This window comes from Podarcis cretensis, assembly GCF_951804945.1.
Source record: "Podarcis cretensis genome assembly, chromosome: 1".
In the NCBI taxonomy this organism is placed as follows: Eukaryota; Metazoa; Chordata; class Lepidosauria; order Squamata; family Lacertidae; genus Podarcis; species Podarcis cretensis.
The window spans coordinates 95,435,728-95,458,572 of NC_137170.1; the positions used below are offsets into that span (position 1 = coordinate 95,435,728).

Below are 22,845 nucleotides of genomic sequence, written 5' to 3' on the forward strand. Positions count from 1 at the left end.
CAGCCCTGATTCACATCACTTCCCCCCCTACAAAGGTGATGTGAATGGCAAACAATGACTGCATAGATGGAACGAGCACACAGACTGCAGGGATACGTAAACCAGAGAAGAAACAGTAGTATCCAGTATCCCTGGAGCTTTGTATTGCAGGTGAGCATGATGTCGTGCATAATAGGCCTCGACTGGCTAACACGAGGCAACTGTCAGAGCGAAAAGGCTCATGTCCAGAGCCAAGCATTCATTCACTGCCAGTTTAATTTCAGCAGTTTGGTGGATTCCCTCATGCCCAAGGTTACTGACACTGTATAGAAGATAACAGGGGTTCCAGATGTGGGAATGCTTTGAAAAGAGGAACATGGAGTTAGGTTGCTCCTAAGTCTGCAGTCCTACAGGTACTTACTTGAGAGTAAGCCCCACTGAACTCAGCGAGACTTGCTTCAGAGTTACCATGCATAGGATTAGGCTGCAACTTTCAGGGAGCGCTGTATTTTAAAACTAATATGCATGCGTGCAATGGACACTACAGAAGACTCCTGCTTTAAAAGAAGAAAGGTTCTACTTTTCATGGATTTAGATTCAGGAACAATACTTGCATAGCTGATGGTCTTTTCAATGCTTCAGCTCATGTTCCTCACCACTAGCGACCCTGTTACCCCCTTCCCCTCAATGATGCTGGCCAAAAATCTATAAATTGCTGTACAAATTCAATTTGGGGTAGAGCATGGGTAGGCAAACTAAGGCCCAGGGGCCGGATCTGGCCAATTGCCCTCTCAATCCAGCCCGCGGATGGTCTGGGAATCAGTATGTTTTTACATGAGTAGAATGTGTCCTTTTATTTAAAATGCATTTCCGGGTTATTTGTGGGGCATAGGAATTCATTCATTTTTTTCTTCAAAATATTGTTGGGCCCTCCACAAGGTCTGAGGGACAGTGGACCGGCCCCCTGCTGAAAAAGTTTGCTGACCCCTGGGGTAAAGCAAAATGCAAGCAAGGCTGCCGAGACTGGTAAAAAATACATATGCATAAAATAATTTATTTGTTTTGGATGCAACACATCCGCTCGAAAACAATCTGCACACAAATGTGCAGTCTGGCTGTGCCAGGAGTGCGGTTGGTGTGATGGGAAAGAGGTGTGTAAATGCAGTGTGTGTGGAGGGGGCTTGAGTGAGCCTCCAGCTTCTCTCTTTCTCATATAAGCTCTCCTTTTAAGTACTGTAAATGATTTTGCCTGCAGGAACGCCTATACCTGAATATTAGGGTTAGGGTTAGAAAAATCTCCCAAAGTGTGTTGTCCGCAGAGCTTTAAAATCTCTTAAAACTTTTTCTTTCTAAAAGCCAAAGGAGAGTTGCTAAATTATCAGGAATCACTGGCTTCATGCCAAATAAATTTGCCGCCACTAGGCACTTGTTTGAAATCCTGATGATTGCTCCAGGAAAAAAAGTATAAGACAGTAGTTGTTAACTGCCCCAAACATCCCTGCAAGGTAGATAGTCATACTAGATGGGATCCAAAGAACTACTTTCAGCTGCGTAGCTCAAAGGCTTGTGATCATTTGGTGAGTTCAGGTTTGTTTAACTTTTACTCTTTGGCAGACACCACTCACCATGTATCAACTACTTTTGCAAACCACCCATTCCCCTTTGAGTTGCTTGCAGGTGTTTTGCAGGCCCACACAATCTGGGACCCACTAACACAACTGCAGCCCTCCAGTATAGAAGGGACTCGCAATGCTTGGTTTTGCTGCCTTTCTGGGACCTGTAAAAAAAACCAGGAAGTTGTCAAGCCACAACAAATAGTAGATGGACCCAGTTTAGCTTGGTGAGTCACTCATCTATGCAGGCCTGGTCTTCTGCCATGCAGTCAGAGGGGACTTCCAGCCAAGAAAATCCTATGCAAAGCACTAGACTGAATGGGCCTTTGGATCCTGGCCACTGCCCTAATTTTACATACACAAACGCATAGGCCAAGAATATAAAGAATAATATTTTCAAAAACCCAAGGACCAAAGTTTCCACTTCCCAAATGTATTTATATCTGCACAGTTTAGAGTATATATATTTTTAAAGGAATATAAAAACACTGTATTGCAGATATCATGATCCTACACAAAATTCAAAATAGACCTGTTTTTTCAAATGTGAGATGTCTACCTTTTAATGAACCTGCAAGCTGTGAGGTCTTGCAAGCCCTTCCCTGCAGCCATGGGATGCTGCTGCAGGTTCTAGCTTGCTCTGCTCAATAGGAAAGAAATCTTACGTTCTTGCACATTCAGTGCCAAAGCAACAACTGCAGCAGCTGCTGGCCCTTTGCTTACCCAGTGCAAGGGTTGTTCTGGTATCTAGGTGCTGTGTAAGAAAAGGGAGAAATGTTTTTGTCCACGAAAGAGCCAAACCCAAGGCGGAAATTGCTGGTGAGTTTCCCCATCTCTTCAGCCAGCGTGGTTCCCAGATTCCGGATGTTGTCCAAATCATCCTTCATGGAGAGGGAAAGGTCCATCAAATAATACAGGTCCACAGGGTAGTCCTCTACCTGCCGAACGTGCACATGGAAAGGCGTTGGATCACCTGTGGAAGCAGCAGGTTTGTGGCAGGTTAATGACAAGCAAAAGGCAAGCCAGTTGTTTCCTTTCTTTGCCTTTTGCATTCACTCAGCTGGCGGTGAAAAATCACCCCCTTAACTGTTACCAGAAATAGCCACAGATTCATGCCTGAAATATGAATACTTCTTCACAAAGTTTCCTGTTGCAACATGTAATTGATATAACATGCCAAAATCCAGACAGCATACTTTCCTTTTTGTAAAATCTGTAAGAGAGCCCTTCCATTAAGGCTTCAGTAGAAGCCTGGCAATTGCAAGGGGGAGCAAGTGAAGCAATTACTCAAGTTAGAACCATAGAATTGAAGCGTTGGAAGGTACCCTGAGGGTCTTCTGGTCCAACCCCCTGCAAAGCAGGAATCTCTAAAACATCCATGGCAGATGGCCATCGAACCTCTGCTTAAGAACGTCCAATGAAGGAGTCCACCACCTTCCGAGGGAGTCTGTTCCATCGGCAGGTGATATCAGGGCCACAACAATAACACTGCAGTGCTACTCTGATGTGGCTGCTCTTTAGCTTGCATCCATGCGGGCAGCCAAGCCACAACAATATTTCCCAGTTGTGAGACTCGCAGCTACTGGCTGGGAGCCATTTCATTTCATTTTTTATTTTATTTTTTGTTTACCAATGCACTCAAGCTAGTTCACTGCAGTAATAATGGATTAAAATCAAACAGATGCAATACTAAAGAGAAAGGGAACCAGAAAGGAAGAAAAAAATAAGCAAATTCATGTACCACAGCTGGTGCCATCCATTGTCTAAAACAATGGAGGGGACCCTGCCGCCTTGCCTCTCCCCTCAGAATGGGTGCAGATGGAGAGCATTCTGAGAAGAGAGGAACCAAAATATAATTATGTTTCCATTAAGCCGATGGAAGGCCTTCTCTCTCATTAAGCCCTTCTCTCTCTCCCTCTGTGGTGTTTGCCCATTCCTTGTGATTTTGTTTGTACAGGGGGATGGAAATGGTTAATACAGATGACCAATAAGAAAGCTCAGAGGCGGAGCCTACCTGGTTTTGAGGTTCAGCCCAGGGGTTTTACCATTGGGAGATAGAGGAGTCAGAGTCACAAAGAGAAAGTAAAAGACGAACATACTGGTTGTGACAGCTAGAGTGAGAGACAGGGATAGAACTGAGAGAGAAGAGTGTGACAGTGTGAGATAGTGCCACATCTAGTTAAGGGCGTGCATTTGAGAAACCATTCTGAATATATTTAAAACTTGTTTGTTCTTCAATAAACTTTAATCTTCGTTGTTGACTTTACAACCTGACTGAGACTCAGTATTTCACCAGAAGAAACCTGGTTGGTGGCAGCGGAAGAATAAAGCAGTGGTGTACAGGTCAGTAGTCCGTGAAACGACCAGGGGCTCTGTACAAACGCCACTCTCTCTCTCTTAACTAAGTGGAATGGAATGAATGTGGACTGGTGATTACAGGACCTTGTGGTCCTGCAGTATCCCAGCTCAACAATGTGCCTTAGATTTTCCTAGGGTTTGGGTGCCTGTGTTAACTGGGGTAGTTGGGGACAGGAGAATATCAGCACTTCTATGATCAATGTAGAGTCAAGCTCTGCTCTGAACCATCAGTTGCTACATCAAATGGTTCAAACAAAAACTGAAGTTAAATCCAACATATTTTAATAGGCTACTATAACACATGCATCCCCCTGCCACCTTTTCCTCCCCTCCCATTGAAAAGACAGGATAAGCATTTGAAAACTGAAATTCAGATGCCTCGTAATGGTTGGTTTTAATAGGCTTTGGCTGGGAGCACTATTCTGTCGCATCAAATGACATTTCTAGCTCAATCAGGCTCTCTTTCACAGCTGGGTGAGTTAGATCCAGCCACCCAGTGCAGACCCCAAGCAAGATTTTCACCTCCAGACTGTCAAGGACGTAGAAAGCAGCTCAACTCCTAGGCCACTCAACTGAAGTAATCCTGTTTATTGAAATATATATTTTGCTTGGTGTAGAAACAAAACAGTCAGTCTCATTTACTAACTGCTCATTTTATAAATGCTTCTCCACCACTTACACTAAGGGCTGTTTGCAAACGGAAGCCTTGCTTGTAACACTCAATTATGTCCTGTTGTGTCTTGTATAATGTTTTGGTAACAGCTGCACAACACAGGTATGCAGCTAGGAAGTTATGGCTTCAAGGGTTTACAGACATAATCCTTCCTCTCTTCACAACCTAGCGAAATAAGATTAAATCTACTTTGGCCCCATAGGTATGCACAGATTTGTGGACACCCAGCAGTAGATGGGCATCATCCAGCTTCCTCCTAAGAACTACCTGAGAGTGAAAGCCCTTCTCCATAAGGTCCCAGGGCAGGTCACAACCATACGGTCATATAACATTAAAATCCAATAAAATCACTTAAAATAAACTGATGAATCAACAACGGTAGCGGTCCCGCAAAAAATGGCAATTCCACATGGCTAGCAGAGTAACTTAGCACAACTTCTTTTTGACAGTAGTACAACTTCCTTTCTCCAGTGACATATATATGATTGTATTACAATGTCCGTAGCCATCATTGATAATAGATGGAGATAGGACAGATTCCAGCTCAGGGAGGAGGAGGAGGAAACAGGACGCAAAGAAACTGAGGTGGGGTGGGTGGACAACGGCTTGAGAGCATAATGCAGTGATGGAGAGGTGGAGAACAAGGAAGAAAAGGCTCAATGGGTTAAAAGGTCAAAGTAGCAAGGTCTCTAAGAGTGGGAAGCTGCAGGAGCATGGAAAGACTGGGCTGGCTTAGGACAATATATGCCATTGGCTTCCTCTGCAGTAAAAGACCGTTATAACCCCGTGAAGTTATGTGCAAAGTTTATATACACAAACAAACAGAAGTGCTTTTCCTGTGTACATATTTTTTCTACACTTTTCACATTTTGTTACCACTGCTTTTACAGCCCCTGTAATTTCATTTTATTACGCTCTGAAAGAAGATTTGCTTCCCCCACCCTTGCCAAAGTAAGAATTTCACCTGCAACCTAAAGATTCACTGTTGCTGAAGTGATTGATGTGACAGATGGCTCAGCTCTAGCAAAGCTTTTTTCCACCCTGCAACTGCTAGCAAACAAGGGAGCCTTGTTCCCATTCAGCAACTATTTTCTCTTTGCAAACGCATTCTCTCCAGGACAATTGGAATGCGTCACATGGAGGGAGATTCTGAATGTGTGAACTTGCCCTGAATCAAATGTGAACTTTCAATCAATAGAAAGCTTTAAAATCAACATTCACATTACAGTATTAGGCTTGTATATATTACCAGCTCCTAGCTGCATCCACTCTGGATTTGCATAGATCGATTAGATCAGCCTACCTGATGTCCAAAACAGAAGCAGGGTCATGGATACAGTTTTGTGTATCTGTTGCCGTGTCTCATTTAGCAGCGGCAGCTATATTAATGGATTTGCATTGGGGAGAACAGCTTACAAGAAACCGTAGCCATTAAAAGGTATGCACCCAAAGCTCAGTGGTACAGAATAGACTTTGCATACAGAAAGCTTCTCAAAAAGCAATTTTTTCAAGTAGTGGAGCAGGAAAGATCTCTGCTGGAAGCTACTGGCAGTCAGAGTAGGATCTACACTGAGAATACTGCTCTATCCGGTCCAGAGAAAGGGAACAGACATTGCTGGGAGTCAACATCCTATCAGCTTCACCAGCATGAAACCATGTCAACTTTGCTTTCCGTCAAGTGCACGATGAGAACACTACAGAGCTGTTACATGAGATCCATTAATGAGCACAATGACAGCAATTTTGGAAGGAGGAGATTAAAAGCATTTTTCAGGGTGGCTTTTGCAAGCTAGAACGTTCAGTAACCAAATTTCAATAGTTGCCTCTCTATTTATGTGAAACTAACACGCGTTTCCACTTTGGGTGATGGAACTTTCTTGTTTTGTGCTGTGATTAATTTTAATGTCGGGAAAATTCGTGAGTTTTAAGTGTGTGGGGAATATGAATTCCTTATGAACTTGGGGCTCTCATCAGAGGAATACTAGAGCCTTATTATTAGTAAAAAAAACACACAAAAATCCTTATTGTTAACAAATAAACCTTTTCCTTATCAGAGGAGGATAGGAATGGAAAGGGAAAACATTTCCTCTATTTGCAGTTTGCCTGGACTACAACACAACACAGACATTCCAGGCACGTACACAATTGTTTAGTGAATCTGTCTTTCATAATGGCCTTTAGCTTCAATACAAAGGGCCTTTTTAGAAAACAAAACAACCAAATATCAAAGGCTAAATATTTTCGCACAAACGTTGAAACTGTATGAATGCCTCTTTTCTGCAAAACTATTTCCACAACAAGATTCTTGATTTTTCCATTTTATTTTTTCATCTTGGCAGAAAGCTAATAATATGGTAAACTCTAGCTTCTTGGATCAAAAGTTCATCTCTTGAGTCAGTGCAGTCAAAGCTCATCTTGTCTTTACAGGGAAGGTGGGATGACTGTGAGTCACTTAACCATGTTAAGACAAGAGATAATACAGTGGGAATAATTTCTGAAGACGAGTAGCTGGTGGATTTCAAGGGGAAATGGGAACACAGTTTTATAAAACTTTAATGATTGAGAACCCAGTGCGTGCCCACACTTCCATTTGCCCCATGCCTCAAAAGCACGGGTCCAAGCAGCTCTTCGTTTGTTCCACCCCTTTTCCCCAGGAAAACCTGTTGTTTACTGCCGAATCAGAAGAAACGTCAAGCCACAGAAAAACCAATTGACATTTGTTCTGAGTCAGTGCTAAGCAGCAGGTTTTCCCATGGAAAAGTAGCGGGACAAGCAGAAGCGTGGGCGAGTTTCTCAGTCAACAACACACTTCCCCAACCTCATGCCCTCCAGTTGTGCATCAGGGCTGGGGAAGGCTCATTTCCAAGAAAGGAAGGGGAGGAAACAAGGGTGGTTTGACTATTAGAGATCTTCTCAATATTGTGGCATGCCTGTAACCCAGAGTCTGATCCTTACTTACAATTATGTATTACAGGGTCCTGAGGCAATGGTAAACTATGGTTTGTTGCAGCCCTTGGTATGTTATTATATGGTGGTACAGAAATGCTGTAAATATATATAAACAAAAAAACAATAAATAAACCCAGCAACTAACTAAAAAACTGGATTGTATGAGTAGAAAGCAGGGGAACAGGAACAGCAGGCATAGGACTTACTCCCATATCTCCAAACCATGGTTTGGTATTGCATGTGAGCCAACCCATAGAGCAGAGGAAGCCAACATTGTGTCCTCCAACTTTTGTTGAACTGCAGTGCCCATTATCCTTAAACATAAGTCATGCTGGCTGGGGCTGATGGGAGCTGGAAGGCACCACACTGGCTCCCTGCCATAGTGTCCAGGTTGCTTGCAAATTAACGATACAGGTTACAGACATTTGGTGCTAACTTACCAGGCCGTAGATTTAGTGAGATCTTTTGTGGCATTATCTGGATAACATCCGAACTGGCCACACTAGAGCCCTTGCTGCTCAAAGGAAGGTTCTTCGCTATTTTAATGCTGCTTTTTGTACTCTCAAAGTGCCCCGCACAACCATTGGCTATTAGATTTTCGGTGAAGTCACACCTCGAAGTGATGGATTTTTTGCTGCCAAATTCCTGCGAGGAAACAAAATTGAAGTATGCAGCGTGAGAAAATCAGTTTGCCCAAAGGATTGTAATGATTCAACAGAGAGCTAGCTGGGAAGACATTTTTATTATTGGAATTTTCATCCTGTAAATCCCACAGAAAGCTCATAAAAACAACCTTTGGGGTTATTCCATTTTAACTTACAATCAACCCATGAGTTAGGTTGGGCTGAGAGAATTTGACTGGTTCAAGGTCAGCCAGTAACATTCATCAGCCACCAGGAATCTGATTCCAGTTTGCCATGGTTCAAGTTTAATGAAGACCTACAAGTCCAAAATCCATAGCAGGGAAATATTCTTATTTGGCCAGACCAATTGTTATGAATAGTGAGCAAACGTCTAAGTTCCCCAGAACTCATCAAGGTAAATGTTAAACAAAACTGGGGGAGAGGGGGTTGTTCTTACAGGCAAACCCTTTTTAAATGCTTACAGTATCACCTAAATACCATTGCCTCAGGGAAAGGCAGGATTTCTTCAGATTTGAACATACACATGTGTGTTTCTACAGACACATCAGGATGATGGAAAGGTAGCAATTATAAGAACTAAAGCATTAGAAACAATGCAAGCCGAGGTAGGCAGGAAAATCAGTGAGTCATTTTTTAATCTACAAACCACCACTATTTAGATTTCTGCAATTATGGAAAGAGATCAGAGCAGTTGAATGACAAACCAATGGTTACTCTCTTGCTTCAGACCCAAACCTTTCCCCACTATGGACGATTCAAACTGGTGCTCCCAAAGGAATGTTGGTGTTGGCGGAGGAATATCCATTGGACTAAGGAACACTAATCATTTAAAGGGATCTCAGGAATCAGGGCTGGAGAAAGCCCTTGGAGAACCTTTGTCAAGTAGATAATACCAGGATAGATGGACCAGTAGTCTGGCTCACTTGTAAGATATCTTCCTGTATTGACTCCAATTGCAGGCAAGTGCATTAACAACTTGGCTACTACTTGTCAAATTTCTACCGGTTTCTTTGCCTTTGCATGTTTAATAGCAGTCATAATAGTAGTTATACAGTGCTTTCTTTAGGTATTCAAAGCTTTTCACAGCCAGTATCTTTGTAATCCGGCAAAGCAGACCATCATTATCTCGTATTACAAACAAGGAGCTGATGATATTAAGGCTTAGTACCCAAGGCCATAGAATGTGCTGAGATTCTGGCTCACAAAGGTTCCTCCCTCCCCAATGGGCTTTAACCCCAGAAGTGCTGCTCTTTTAACATTTTTTGAAACATTTAAAAAATATTAGAGTTTATTTAAACAGCCCATGTTGCTATTCAGGAGCTTTCATAGGAATCCAAGTTCTTGTCAAAATGAAATAAGAGATCTTTGGCCAGAAGTTATAGTTGGTATGTGAAATGTAAATCTTGCCTCATTCCAAACAGTGATATTCTAGTCTTATAATAAAAACCCTCAAAAATAAAAAACAAAAGCACGTAAACCATTTTTGTGGGCACACACATGCATATTTGATGTTGAAAACTCTTCACCAATTTGAGGAGAGAGAGAAAAATCCCGCCAAATTATCAAGTTACAAATGCAAGGAGTTTTTGATTGAAACTGCAAAATCGGCAAAGTATATATTGACCTAGTTGTGGCTTTCTTATTGCTACACATACCCATTATCTACTTCGCAACGATTTTTTTAAAAAAGTTTCCTCATTTGAACTTTCTATGCACAAATCACTAGCTAAGCCTGTGTCATAAAAAACAGAATAAGTAAATTTGCAAGCAAGCACAATCACAAGTATGCAATTGCACAATTCTTGGCAGAGATTTTTTAAAGGACTAGTTAGAAGAAAGGTCAAGCCGGAAATCAGGTCATGCTCAGCAAAGACCAGAGGCCCAGTTCTTACCAGGCAATAAACCTGCATCTGGGTTGAACCACTCTATTGTTGCTCGTTTATTTTGTCCAACATCTCTAGGTAAAGGGTAAAGGGGCCCCTGACCATTAGGTCCAGTCATGGCCAACTCTGGGGTTGCGGCGCTCATCTCGCTTTATTGGCCGAGGGAGCCGGCATACAGCTTCCGGGTCATGTGGCCAGCATGACTAAGCAGCTTCTGACGAACCAGAGCAGCACACGAAAACACCATTTACCTTCCCACTGGAGCGGTACCTATTTATCTACTTGCACTTTGACATGCTTTCGAACTGCTAGGTTGGCAGGAGCAGGGACCGAACAACGGGAGCTCACCCCGTCACGGGGATTCAAACCGCCAACCTTCTGATCGGCAAGTCCTAGGCGCTGTGGTTTAACCCACAGCGCCACCAACATCTCTAGCTATACACAAAACAACCTTAAGAGTACATTTGACCAGATAACATGATGGGATGCACCTAGGGGGCAATATACTTCGCCCATTCTACCTTAAATTTGCAGTGGGGTGGGGCAGAGTAGGACCCTTATGGCTGAAGAGTAATCCAGTACAAATTTATACAGGAAGACTAACTTCTGAGGCTTCTAAAGAAACAAGTATAGAGGCATTGCCCATCAAGCACCTTCCAGATGTTTTTGGACTCCAACTCCCATCGTTCCCAGTCAGCACAGCCATAGTGGTTGTGACTGGTACAAAACCTCTGGAGGGTACCAGGTAGGGGAAGGCTAATATAGTGGACTGCACTGCCAATAATCTCTTAGTTGCTTCCGACATGTGGAAATGTTCTTTGTCAACACAGGATGAGCTGCATGCAGGGCTTCTGGCCAAAGCATACAAATCCATTAAAAGCAATATAAATTAAACAAAACTTGTAAGGAATGCATGCCTATATCTCAGGCATCTATGGGATGGCAGGAAAGCATTTTTGTGTGCTTCCCCAGTCAGATATCAATAGCCAGGAGTTTGTTTCACCAGTTTTGGCTGGTACACCCTATATGAAGAGATCTGGCCTAGCCACAGTAATCTGTGTTCTGGTCATGTACTGGCTTGACTACTGTAATGTGCTTTACATGGGGCTGCCTTTAAAGACTGCTTGGAAGCCTCAGCTGGTATAAAATCCAAAACACTAGAGAGTACAGTGGTACCTCAGGTTACATACGCTTCAGGTTACAGACTCTGCTAACCCAGAAATATTACCTCGGGTTAAGAACTTTGCTTCAGGATGAGAACAGAAATTGTGCTCCGGTGGTGTGGCAGCAATGGGAGGCCCCATTAGCTAAAGTAGTGCTTCAGGTTAAGAACAGTTTCAGGTTAAGTACAGACCTCCGGAATGAATTAAGTACTTAACCCGAGGTACTACTGTACTGGACAGGTGGGTATGTGGTTGCATTTCTGGACCTAATTTAAGGTGCTAGCTTTAAGCTTTAAAGCCTGAAAGAAATAGGTCCAAGATATCTGAACCCATGTTGTCTTGCATGCCCTCCAAGATCTGCATCACAGGTCCTCTTTGTTTGCCCGCCAACTAACCAATGAGATTGGCAGGCACAAGAGGGCTTGTTCTATGGTGGCCCCATGCCTTTGGAACACCTTACTCCAGGGGTGTGGGGCCGTTTTAGCTCAGCTGCCCAGATTGCTATCTTCCACCACCCCTTTGCCAATGATGCTTCAACAGGTGGGCATGTACTCTTTTATTTAATATGTAAGCCTCCATGGTGGACTTTTCATTTGGATAGGCAGCATATAAACGTTTTGAACTAAATAAAGGTGGGATGAGCCCTATTTCTCTACAAGCAAATGCAAAAAAAGAAACAGAGGAGCTTGCAGAGGCACTAGAATAAAATTCACCTCTGTACAATACATTTCAGTTCTCTCATGTATCTACTCTTTTGTTTTTCTAAAAAAAACCAACCTCCTGCATGCTACCAGCCTGGTACACTCTGAAAGATTATTCTGCACGAACTATTTCAGTGATCTGTGCTTTGTTCTTCTGTATTTTTCCTCTGCACTAAGAGCTACCCAGGCATCCTTGGGGTTTATTTTTTAAACAAATGTGTTTTTTCTTCCATCTTGTTTTGAGGCTCAAAGTAAGTATGGATATCATGTAAATGCTGTATAAAATTGTTAATAACAGCTAAATATAGAGGAGAAATTCGATTTTTGATTCAGTTTGTGTTTTGTGCCAAAAATATATATAAATGTACTGATGAAAATAACTTAAAAACGCATCACACAAGGCAGGTTTGATTTGCAAAAATATGTATGAATACAATTTTGTACTGAAGAGCCAATGAATTTTTACAAGGAGTCTTCTTAAAAAAAAGCAAACTAACGAGGAAATGTGGAGAAGTGAACTTAAGAGTTGTTTTCTTTAATGAGAAACTGAAATTGACAGATTTGCCCACCTTGTCCAACAGTACAATAAAGGGTTTTTGTAAAACAAAAACAAAACAGACATCCCCAGTCAGTTATCTCTCTCCTGCATCTGTAATACTCCCCCAGCTGTAAAACTCCACATGTTTTTGGCACCAATTACAGAATACACATTATCTGATAAATCTTTGAGTACAGATTATATTCTACAGACCACAATAAAGTACAAGCATTTTTTAAAAATTGCAGAACCAGAAATATAGACAAACCACACCCTCCTTTTTTCTTTTCAAAGAGGAAGACATTAGAGGCTTCGAAAATTTTGGCTAAAGCACACTGAAGCTAACCCATAATATGAGCTAGAAGTTCATTACCTTATGCAAACCAGGTTATAAGAAAATACTGCCAATTTTTTTCCTTATTCCTTTAACTCGTTCTCTGATGTTTTCTGCTTAGCATGCCAATAACTCCCTCTCTTTTTGCTCACTACTCTGCAACACTAATAATAATAAAAATAAACACTCAGTGATCCTCTTTTAATTTTTGCCATTTCTCCTGCAATATCTTGCCTCTTTCACGCCTCAGCCTCAAGGCAAATACATACCAGGAACACGTTATTTCCACATACAGTACTACAACTATTTTTTCTTCTTCTGAAAATAGAAGTTTAATGGAAGCTTTCAACTCAGAAACAAAATGCCTCCAGAAATATTCTGTCCAAGGATTTCAGGTGAAACATGCTTCCATTATGATTCCATCTAGCTCTCTGACTTTATGAAAAAAAGATCATGCCAGTATAATCTATTGCAGGCTTCATAAGACCATGGTCCACCATTTTTAAGAATTTAAGGAAGTCCGTCTTTTGTTATCCATTTACATGTTGCTTAAACCTGTGGTGTTTGATTAGAACAAAACTAATACTGAAGTCTCAATTGAAACTACTGCGGCTGGTAAGTAAAAAGGTCCAGGGGTTTAGTAATTCAGCAAGGTCCAGGCCAGGTGTACCCAACTTGGTACCTCCAGAAAGTGTTGGACTCCAATCGATTATGCTGTTGGGGCGAATGGCAGTTGTCACCCAAAACATATGGACAACACTAGGTTGGGGAAGCCTGATCTAAGATATATTGCACCAAACTCAGGGCTAATAATTGTTCTTTTCTCCTGCAAAATCAAAATGTCATTATTCCTGAAAAACAGATTAAAGGGCACAGTGATCTGTGGAGAACTGCAAGTCTTAAAAACCTAGCTTTGGAAATTCCTCAGAAAAGAGAGGCCCTGTTAGACTTGCCACTGGAATTTGGGGGGGGGGGGTGTCAGGTTGAATTTGAATATCTTGCTGAGGTTCTGCCACTTCCAAACATGCAATTTAGGATACTCAAAGAACAGCAGCACAAAACTGAATTTATTAACATTCAATTAGGCAGACAGATTTTCCACACTTCTCAGGACAGGGAAAGTAAATATGTAAATAGAATTCTGCCTGCGGACTACAACGTAATATTTGCACTCATGGTGCAATCCTATATTCAGAAATGTGCGCATTATTAAAAATTGGATTTATACCACACCATTCCTCCAAGGAGCTCAGAGTGGGGCACATGCTTTTTCCCCCTTCTCCATTTTGTCCTCACTGCAAACTTGTAAGGCTGAGAGACAGTGACTGACCCAAGGTCACCCAGTGAGCTTAATGACTGAGTGGGGACTAGAACCATCGTCTCCCAGGTCTTAAGGCTTACCCAGACTTGCCCCACCACCTTCCCCCAAGGAAAACCCAAACTCTACCTCTGAATCAGAGAGAACGTCTTCGGGTTTTCTCTGGATTGACGTCTGCTCCAATTTATCACTAAAGTGTGGGATTTTTGGTGGAAATCAGTGGAACAAGGGCAAAACGGTACAGATCTGTTCCTAGAAAGCATAGGACATGCAGAAAACCACTCAAATCCATGCTTTCCAGGCACAGGATAAGTCTGGGTGAGCCCTTAGTATGATACTCTGACCAACACACCACACTGGTTCCATTGTTTTCATTGAGGTTCCTCCCAGAATAAGTGTCTGCAAGGCTGCTGCTTAAGGGTTGCATTCAATGAAGTTAAAGAGTTGGAATTCGAATTTGCTCCGCTAGCGGGCTGCCTTTCTCAAACAGATCCTCTTGCCCGAGAGGTTCCACAAGCAGACAAATGTGTATGCACTAGTGAGTTCTTGTGAAATGGTTCCACCAGCAGGGCTGTTGCACTGGATCCTTCTCTTGCGCAACTTTCAGAAATTGATCTCCATTACTGCAAAGGCCCTTCTGATAACAGGACTGGCAGCTTTGGTTGTAACCCTTAGTAATCCCGGAGCCCCATAAACTTGGAATCATGGTCTGGAATTCAATACAGTCATACCTTGGGATAAATGTGCTTCAAGTTAAGTATTTTCGGGTTGCGCTCCCCAGCAACCCGGAAGTAACGGAGTGTGTTACTTCCGGGTTTCACCGCACGCGCATGCGCAGACGGTCAAAATGACGTCGCACGCATGCGTGGAAGCAGCGAAATGCGGGTTGCGTTCACTTCAGGATGCGAACGGGGCTCCGGAACAGATCCCGTTCGCATCCCGAGGTACCACTGTACTATCATTCAGTAAGTGCAAGCATTTTAGCTTGCCCCGTGGAACTATCTCCCCTCTTCCCCCCTCCCCAAAAAGCATGCTGCTCTGGGGTTCTCTGGGAGGGGATTTCTGGAGATGTATGGGGAGGATTTGGCCGGGGGGGGGGGTGGAGTTCAACTGCACTAACAGGAGCCCTTGTGCTGTCTTCCACTAGCACACCAAATTAGTTTAATCCGACCCAATAAACCCTAAACTTTTTCCTTGGCTAACAAGGTTTTCGTAACTCTAAATAAAAATTTTCCTGGCTAGGGTCCCCCCCCCCACTCAAAGTGGGAACTTTTGTACAAAGTAGGGAAGAAACAAAGACACTTAAAAGGTCTGCTACAACTCTGTACTGTTAGAATATCAATGTCAACTTTTTTCACTAAACATTGAAAACCTTTTCCTTAAGGGCAGTGGCACAATTAAAGGCAGATAATTTAAACTAAGAGCTATTGTGGCCTTCAGGAATTATTGTCTACAAACAGCCCCTTTTCACCTCTTTGCTCTCCAGTCAAATTGGGGGGGCGGGGGCGGGAATCTAAACCAAATAATTGATTTGATAACGCAGCATCAGCAGCTACTGCTGAAGGATGACCTATAACTAGCGGTCACAACAACTCCCGGATAAACATTTCTGTTGGCAGAGCCACTCAAAAAATAGCCCTTTTGTGCCAAGAAAATAAAACAATTCTAGCCCAACACCACAGCTTCGCAAGCAGTATTTTTTCTTTCTGATGTCACCACCACTTATACACTTGGCAGAAACACACTTCTTACAGATGCATACAAGATGTCTCTGAGGCATGGGGGGGGGGGAGTAACCCTTCCCCTATGCATATGCACTCTTTGTACAAGAGGCTGAGCATATGAAGAACTAAACACCATTATCCTCCTGGCTGGATGTATAAATGTAACAAGAGTGATTTTTTCCCATCCCTACAGGCAACAGTACTCTGCCACTTATGACCTCAGATGACCAACTTAAGTGTTATCCTATTACTGTGCTTAAATTGAAACTCGCTTCTTACAGGTTGCATCCTCTAAAGTATTTCTACTGGTACAACAGGACTGATGTTTCCTCTCTTCTCCCCATGCCCCCCCAAATCTCCTCCAGAGAGTCCCACAACATTAGCCTTGGCAGCTCTCCAACGAAGTGAGCCTAAGTATATACAAGAGCCAATTCCCCCATTCCGGCATGCCCCAGTATTTCCATTTCTATTGCCCTGAAGCACGACTTTTTTTAAAAAAGAATAATTTTTTATTAACCGACCAATCACATCAAATCAAACCAAATTACATAAATTCCAAATTACACAGCCGAATTTTAAATTTTTGTTGGGGGTACCCATATTTCAAGTTTCGAAGGTGATCCAATCAACTTCTTGCATCTTACTGCTGTTTTAATGTCCACAAATCTAATCTTTTGATGTTCACAGTACTATCCAGTCCTTTCTTACTGTTTTTTCCACATCTCTTGTTGTTATTTTCATATATTTTTCCTTTCTCTTTGTGACCTCTGATAATCTCCGCAAGCTGGTTAGAACAGTTTGTAATACTACGTGGATTTTTTTTTTTTAATCCAGTAGCCATATCCAGACGTTTTCCATATAACATCATTTCCATACATCAAAACAGTCTTAGCGTCATTAATCTTCACCAATCTGCCTCCTTTCTCAAAACTTCTGAGGAGATTCACTAGGAATGCAGTCTGAAAACAAGTCCTTTCTTCCTCCCGGCTATAAATCCTTTGGCAAGATGGCGACTCCGAATTAATTGCTGCGCCATTCCCAAAAGCTCTTATTGTTTCTCGATCTTCATAAAGCATACTTTTAGTTAAAGTTTATCTCCACACAGACCTTAATCATCCTGCTTGGGTCAGTTCAACCGACGATTCTAATGAGGAGGGGTTCTTGTAAATCACATAGATGGAAAGTAAAATAGGTTCCCCCCCCCCATTCAGTCCCGTTGTTGTCAACATACCCAGCCTTTGGTGTATCTTCATCGTAAAATATTCCTGTTTCTCCAACCCGTCGTCTTCTTTCGCAGAGGTCACTTAAATTAGCAGACTTCACTCCCCTTCTTATCTTGAAATATGTGCATTTGCTTCTTTTGTAATTAATTATTCCAAATTGCTGCAACTAGTGTGCGATCAGAGACAGCGTCCAGGAGAGCCGAGGTCCACACAGGGGCATTCTGCTTAGGGCCCTCACCCCCTTCTATCAAATTAGGGGGTGATTTATAGGCACAGCAGGCAAGGGCAGTGTTCCCCATTTCCTTGGGGCAACAAGGGAGGCTGCCTACTCCCATAACAGCCTCTTAATTACCCCGTGTGGGTCGGAGAGATGGTATTGTCGGCCATCTTCCAATGCACCCCCTAGTGGCCCCCCGCCCTGAAGCACGATTATTACTGTAGTGCAGGGGGCGGCAAGGTTTACCTTGCCTGGGCCGGTTCACTCCCGCCGAAATTGCTCTGTGGGCCGGATCGTGTCTGTGCAGACACAATTTCTGGCGCTGCAGAAGCGAGTCCCCACTCCACACTGTGCTGGTTTAGCGCAGCACGCAGGGGCTCCCCGAGCAGATGGCTTAGTTTGGGGACGGCTTGTGGGCCGTTTAAACGACCCCCATGGGCCACTTGTGGCCCATGGGCCACAGGCTGCCAACCCCTGCTGTAGTGGAACTTCTGTAGGGAGAACAGAATAAAAAGAGGCCCCCCTACAGGTGGAAATAGGATGGAGAAACTGCAGTCGCTGGTCTCCCTGAAGCACCAAAACCCCACTAAGAGAATGCAGATGGACCCAAACAGTGGAAACAGAGGTGGCCCTGACTGAATGCACACTGTCCAAATGTGGCAACAGAAGTAACTTTTGAGGGACAGTGTTAGGTTGGCGTGGTTGCTCGAGAGCAAACAGGCAAGACCCCCACTGGTCTTTTCAAGGCCTTATTATCGGTGCAAAACATTCACAGTGCAGAACGTCTCAATTCCATGTCTTGCTCAGTCACTAGCAGAATCTGGGAGTGGGTGGTCCTTAAACTTTCCCCAGCAGAGTAGTCTTTTGACCCCCATCCTACGCCTCCCCTCTCTGCGCGTAAACCGACTGCGCAGAGAAGGCGTGGGCAAAGGGGGAGCCGCCTCCCCCCCCCCCCCGCTTGGCTCAGGCCCGGTGCTCTGCCTCTCCCTTGCATCCTCCGAGCCCTGCTTCCCTTCCCCACTGGAGGCGTGGCTTCCCTCCTCCACGGAGGAAGTGCTGCTTCTCAAGATCTTTGAAGGCTCCCTGTAACCCAACTGCCCTTGCCTCTGAGCTGATGGCAGTTCCCTGACAGACAGCAAATAAGACATTGCAATGAAAACATCAGGCCATTTTCCAAATGTATAAAGTCAGGTTGCATATACAGCATGATACCCACAACCCAAGGCACATTTTAAGTGGGCAGGGAAGTCCGTTACACCAAAGTGACTTCAACAGCTACCAGGGTTCCACTTCAGATCACAGCGTCTGCAGGCCCAGGCCCACATTAATCATGTGCATTTAAGTCACATCAGGTTCAGCAGCCCCAGTATTACAAAAGGAGGATGTTTATGCCATAATTATGCAAAAGCTCTATTCTTTAGAAATTTTCTTTTTTATATAAAGGATAAAAAATGATAAACATGATCATTCTAACTCATGATAATTCATGAGAGGATATTATAAAGAAAACCACTGCACTTAAGCATGTATACTTAAGTTAATATTAACTGAAATATTAATATTAACTAATCTTAAAAGAGTTGGCCCATTAAAATCAATAGACTTAAGCCCATTGATCTCAGTGGGTCTACTATGACTAATGTTGGTTATCAACCATTTCTTTTTTCTTGGACTACATATTACTGATGCATTTTTTTTTTATTTTTTTTTTTGTAAATGGGTGGGAAAGAAAAAATACAACTTCCTGATACCATTGCCTCAAATAGTCAATTAAGTGTTATTATACAGGTAATTACAAACTTATTTAACAGCAACGTTCACAATAAGACATGTGAACATTTGAGTTACACAGAACTCCTCTTCAGGCTATAATTAAAACGGAGGAGTAGAAATTTTGGGCAGAGGCTTGGCATCGCACCCTTGGTGTTGTTTATGATTTAATACAGGAACTAAGGAAGTAATCTGTTGACCAGTCTGCCTTGTACAAAAAAACACCTGAGGTTAAGGATTCTAGACTGCAAATATACAAAGCTAGTTTTAAAGTAAGAAGGACCAAAGAAAAGTGACAACTCACCTCTTTATAGCACCAAGCACACTCGGGATGAACAAGCAAACATTCTTCACAGGAGGTAGCACTGCCACTTGTGCAAATATTGAGACCTTTAAGAGAGCAACCAGAGAAATTGACCAAAAAAATACCCCATGAGAAATAACAGGGTGCTTGTTACTATTCACACCAGAATAAATATGGCAGATCAGAAACAAAACTAAGGCTACACTCCTAACCCCACTGGGGGACTAAGCCCCATTGAATTCAACAGAACTCACGTCTTGAGTAGACCCGGACAGGATTGCAGTCAGCAGACGCACTGAAATCAATGGCCATGACTAATTTAACTACCAAGATTTCAGTGAGTGTACTCTAAGTATGACTTTATTAGAGACAACCCTTTAGGAATATCTTTCTCTTGATGTGTGATGACTTTACTCCCCCCCAACCCCCCAAAAAGCCTGCATTTGTTGCTTTATAAAAATGAGGTAATTGCTTGTTTTCTACTTAGAAAAGGTTAAATGTCTAGCAAGTTATCAAAAACTCCCATATTTAGCTAAAAACATGCTATGTTAGGTTGTTTTTAGTGCTAGGAATTAATGTTTCTATAGGCAGTCAGTCAGCATTTGAACGACTTAACATTTTCAATGCTTGGAGCTAAGACTTGCCACTCTGGGCGCCTTTGGGAAAAAGGATGGGATATAAACTTAATAAATAAAATAAGGGTTGTTTTAAAATGAGGGTTATTTTAAAAGCCACACCGTGCACTTTGAAATAGTCTCACCAAAGTATTCCACTGTACTGAAGCCTCAAAGTTTAGGGGTGTGTCTTTTTCAGCCCAAACAACCATACAGTGGTACCTCGGGTTAAGTACTTAATTCGTTCCGGAGGTCCGTTCTTAACCTGAAACTGTTCTTAACCTGAAGCACCACTTTAGCTAATGGGACCTCCTGCTGCTGCCGCGCCCCTGGAGCACAATTTCTGTTCTCATCCTGAAGCAAAGTTCTTAACTCGAGGTACTATTTCTGGGTTAGCGGAGTCTGTAACCTGAAGTGTATGTAACCTGAAGCATATGTAACCCAAGGTACCACTGTATTACCTTCCTATGTGTTTGAACAAGAATCCTCTGACAAAGTAATATTCCTATCTACTACCAGTACCCAGAATTTTTATAGCAGGGCTCCTTTAAACAGCAACATGAGAGATGAAAAGTCAACAGCCATAACTTTCCCATTCATGGCATGGAGATGGGATGATAAGGGAAAGTGTTTATTTCTGCTAGTTGCACAGATGTTAAGAGACAGGTACAGGAGCCGTGACAGAGTAAAAAGATGCATCTTACACTGTAAGCAACAGGCCAGTATTTGAGAGAAGAAAAATCCTAGGCACCTTTCTAGCAAATATTTCAAATTCCTAAGCACCAGCACAAACTTTCTAGGCACATGGCAACCAGATGCTTTGAATTTTCCCCACCATGCTTGCAATGTGGTAAAAACATTGGTGAGTTAGCACGCTGAAAGTGCTGTGTAAATTACAGTATTTTTCTGTGGCTGCGCATACTCAATGGAATTTTAGAAATCTAACTGTGGGCAAAAGTTTGTCTGGAAAAATTATGGAACTCTATTTAAATAAAATATGTCTAGGTTATTCTCTGGAATACGAGAACTTGTGGCAGTCAATTGACTTGCTTTTAAAAAGGGGAAATCATAGGCATCCCTCATTTTAAGACTATTTAAGATCCGAATGGATTCTGGTTGAACTGAGTAAACTGCACTGATCTGAACTTGACCTTTTAATAACATGGCATTTAATTATGTGTCTGAACACACATGCAGGTTACATAACTATCTCATTTCATCGCTGTGACCTATTTATTCTTTTAAAGTATAATATAATAATTTCCACCGGATATCCATGTTATGCAGGGCAGTTTGTTTATCCTGGACAATAGCCAATAAAACACAAAAGTCAGTGTGTATATGCGCAGAAATAATACACACCCCCATAATCAGACAAGCCACATACATACATCTTCATCTACCAGGCTTGTAATTCTGTCAAAAAACGAGATCAGGTTAGTCTGACATGACTTATTTTTCAGAAATCCATGCTGATCACCAATAGTCAGCATGGATTTCTGAAAAATAAGTCATGTCAGACTAACCTGATCTCGTTTTTTGACAGAATTACAAGCCTGGTAGATGAAGGGAACGCAGTGGATGTAGCCTACCTTGATTTCAGCAAGGCATTTGACAAGGGCCCCATGATATTCCTGTAAAGAAGCTGGTAAAATGCGGACTTGACTATGCTACCACTCAGTGGATTTGTAACTGGCTGACTGACCGAACCCAAAGGGTCTCATCAATGGTTCCTCTTCATCCTGGAGAAGAGTGACTAGTGGGGTGCCACAGGGTTCTGTCTTGGGCCCGGTCTTATTCAACATCTTTATCAACGACTTGGATGATGGACTCAAGGGCATCCTGATCAAATTTGCAGATGACACCAAACTGGGAGGGGTGGCTAACACCCCAGAGGACAGGATCACACTTCAAAACGACCTTGACAGATTAGAGAACTGGGCCAAAACAAACAAGATGAATTTTAACAGGGAGAAATGTAAAGTATTGCACTTGGGCAAAAAAAATGAGAGGCACAAATACAAGATGGGTGACACCTGGCTTGAGAGCAGTACATGTGAAAAGGATCTAGGAGTCTTGGTTGACCACAAACTTGACATGAGCCAACAGTGTGACGCGGCAGCTAAAAAAAGCCAATGCAATTCTGGGCTGCATCAATAGGAGTATAGCATCTAGATCAAGGGAAGTAATAGTGCCACTGTATTCTGCTCTGGTCAGACCTCACCTGGAGTACTGTGTCCATTTCTGGGCACCACAGTTCAAGAAGGACACTGAGAAACTGGAACGTGTCCAGAGGAGGGCAACCAAAATGGTCAAAGGAAGGCCTGGAAATGATGCCTTATGAGGAACGGCTAAGGGAGCTGGGCATGTTTAGCCTGGAGAAGAGGAGGTGTAGGGGTGATATGATAGCCATGTTCAAATATATAAAAGGATGTCACATAGAGGAGGGAGAAAGGTTGTTTTCTGCTGCTCCAGAGAAGCGGACACGGAGCAATGGCTCCAAACTACAAGAAAGAAGATTCCACCTAAACATTAGGAAGAACTTCCTGACAGTAAGAGCTGTTCGACAGTGGAATTTGCTGCCAAGGAGTGTGGTGGAGTCTCCTTCTTTGGAGGTCTTTAAGCAGAGGCTTGACAACCATATGTCAGGAGTGCTCTGATGGTGTTTCCTGCTTGGCAGGGGCTTGGACTCGATGGCCCTTGTGGTCTCTTCCAACTCTATGATTCTATGATTCTATGATACACACAGAGAGAAAAAGAGAATAATAGAATTGTAGCATTGGCAGGGACCATGAGGATCATCTAGTCCAACTCTCTGCAACGTAGGGATTTTTTGCCCA

General features: G+C 42.7%; 1 protein-coding gene across 1 annotated transcript in view; it reads right to left on the reverse strand.

Annotated features, from left to right (window-relative positions):
• ITGB5 (integrin subunit beta 5) overlaps positions 1-22,845 on the reverse strand; it is a 79,125-nt gene that overhangs the window by 45,379 nt on the left and 10,901 nt on the right. Inside the window, exons 2-4 of the mRNA XM_079993424.1 lie at positions 19,392-19,477; positions 8,013-8,217; positions 2,316-2,565 (exon numbers count right to left, since the gene is read on the reverse strand). Coding sequence (XP_079849550.1) covers positions 2,316-2,565; positions 8,013-8,217; positions 19,392-19,477 — 541 coding nt within the window. The remainder of the gene's footprint in view (positions 1-2,315; positions 2,566-8,012; positions 8,218-19,391; positions 19,478-22,845) is intronic.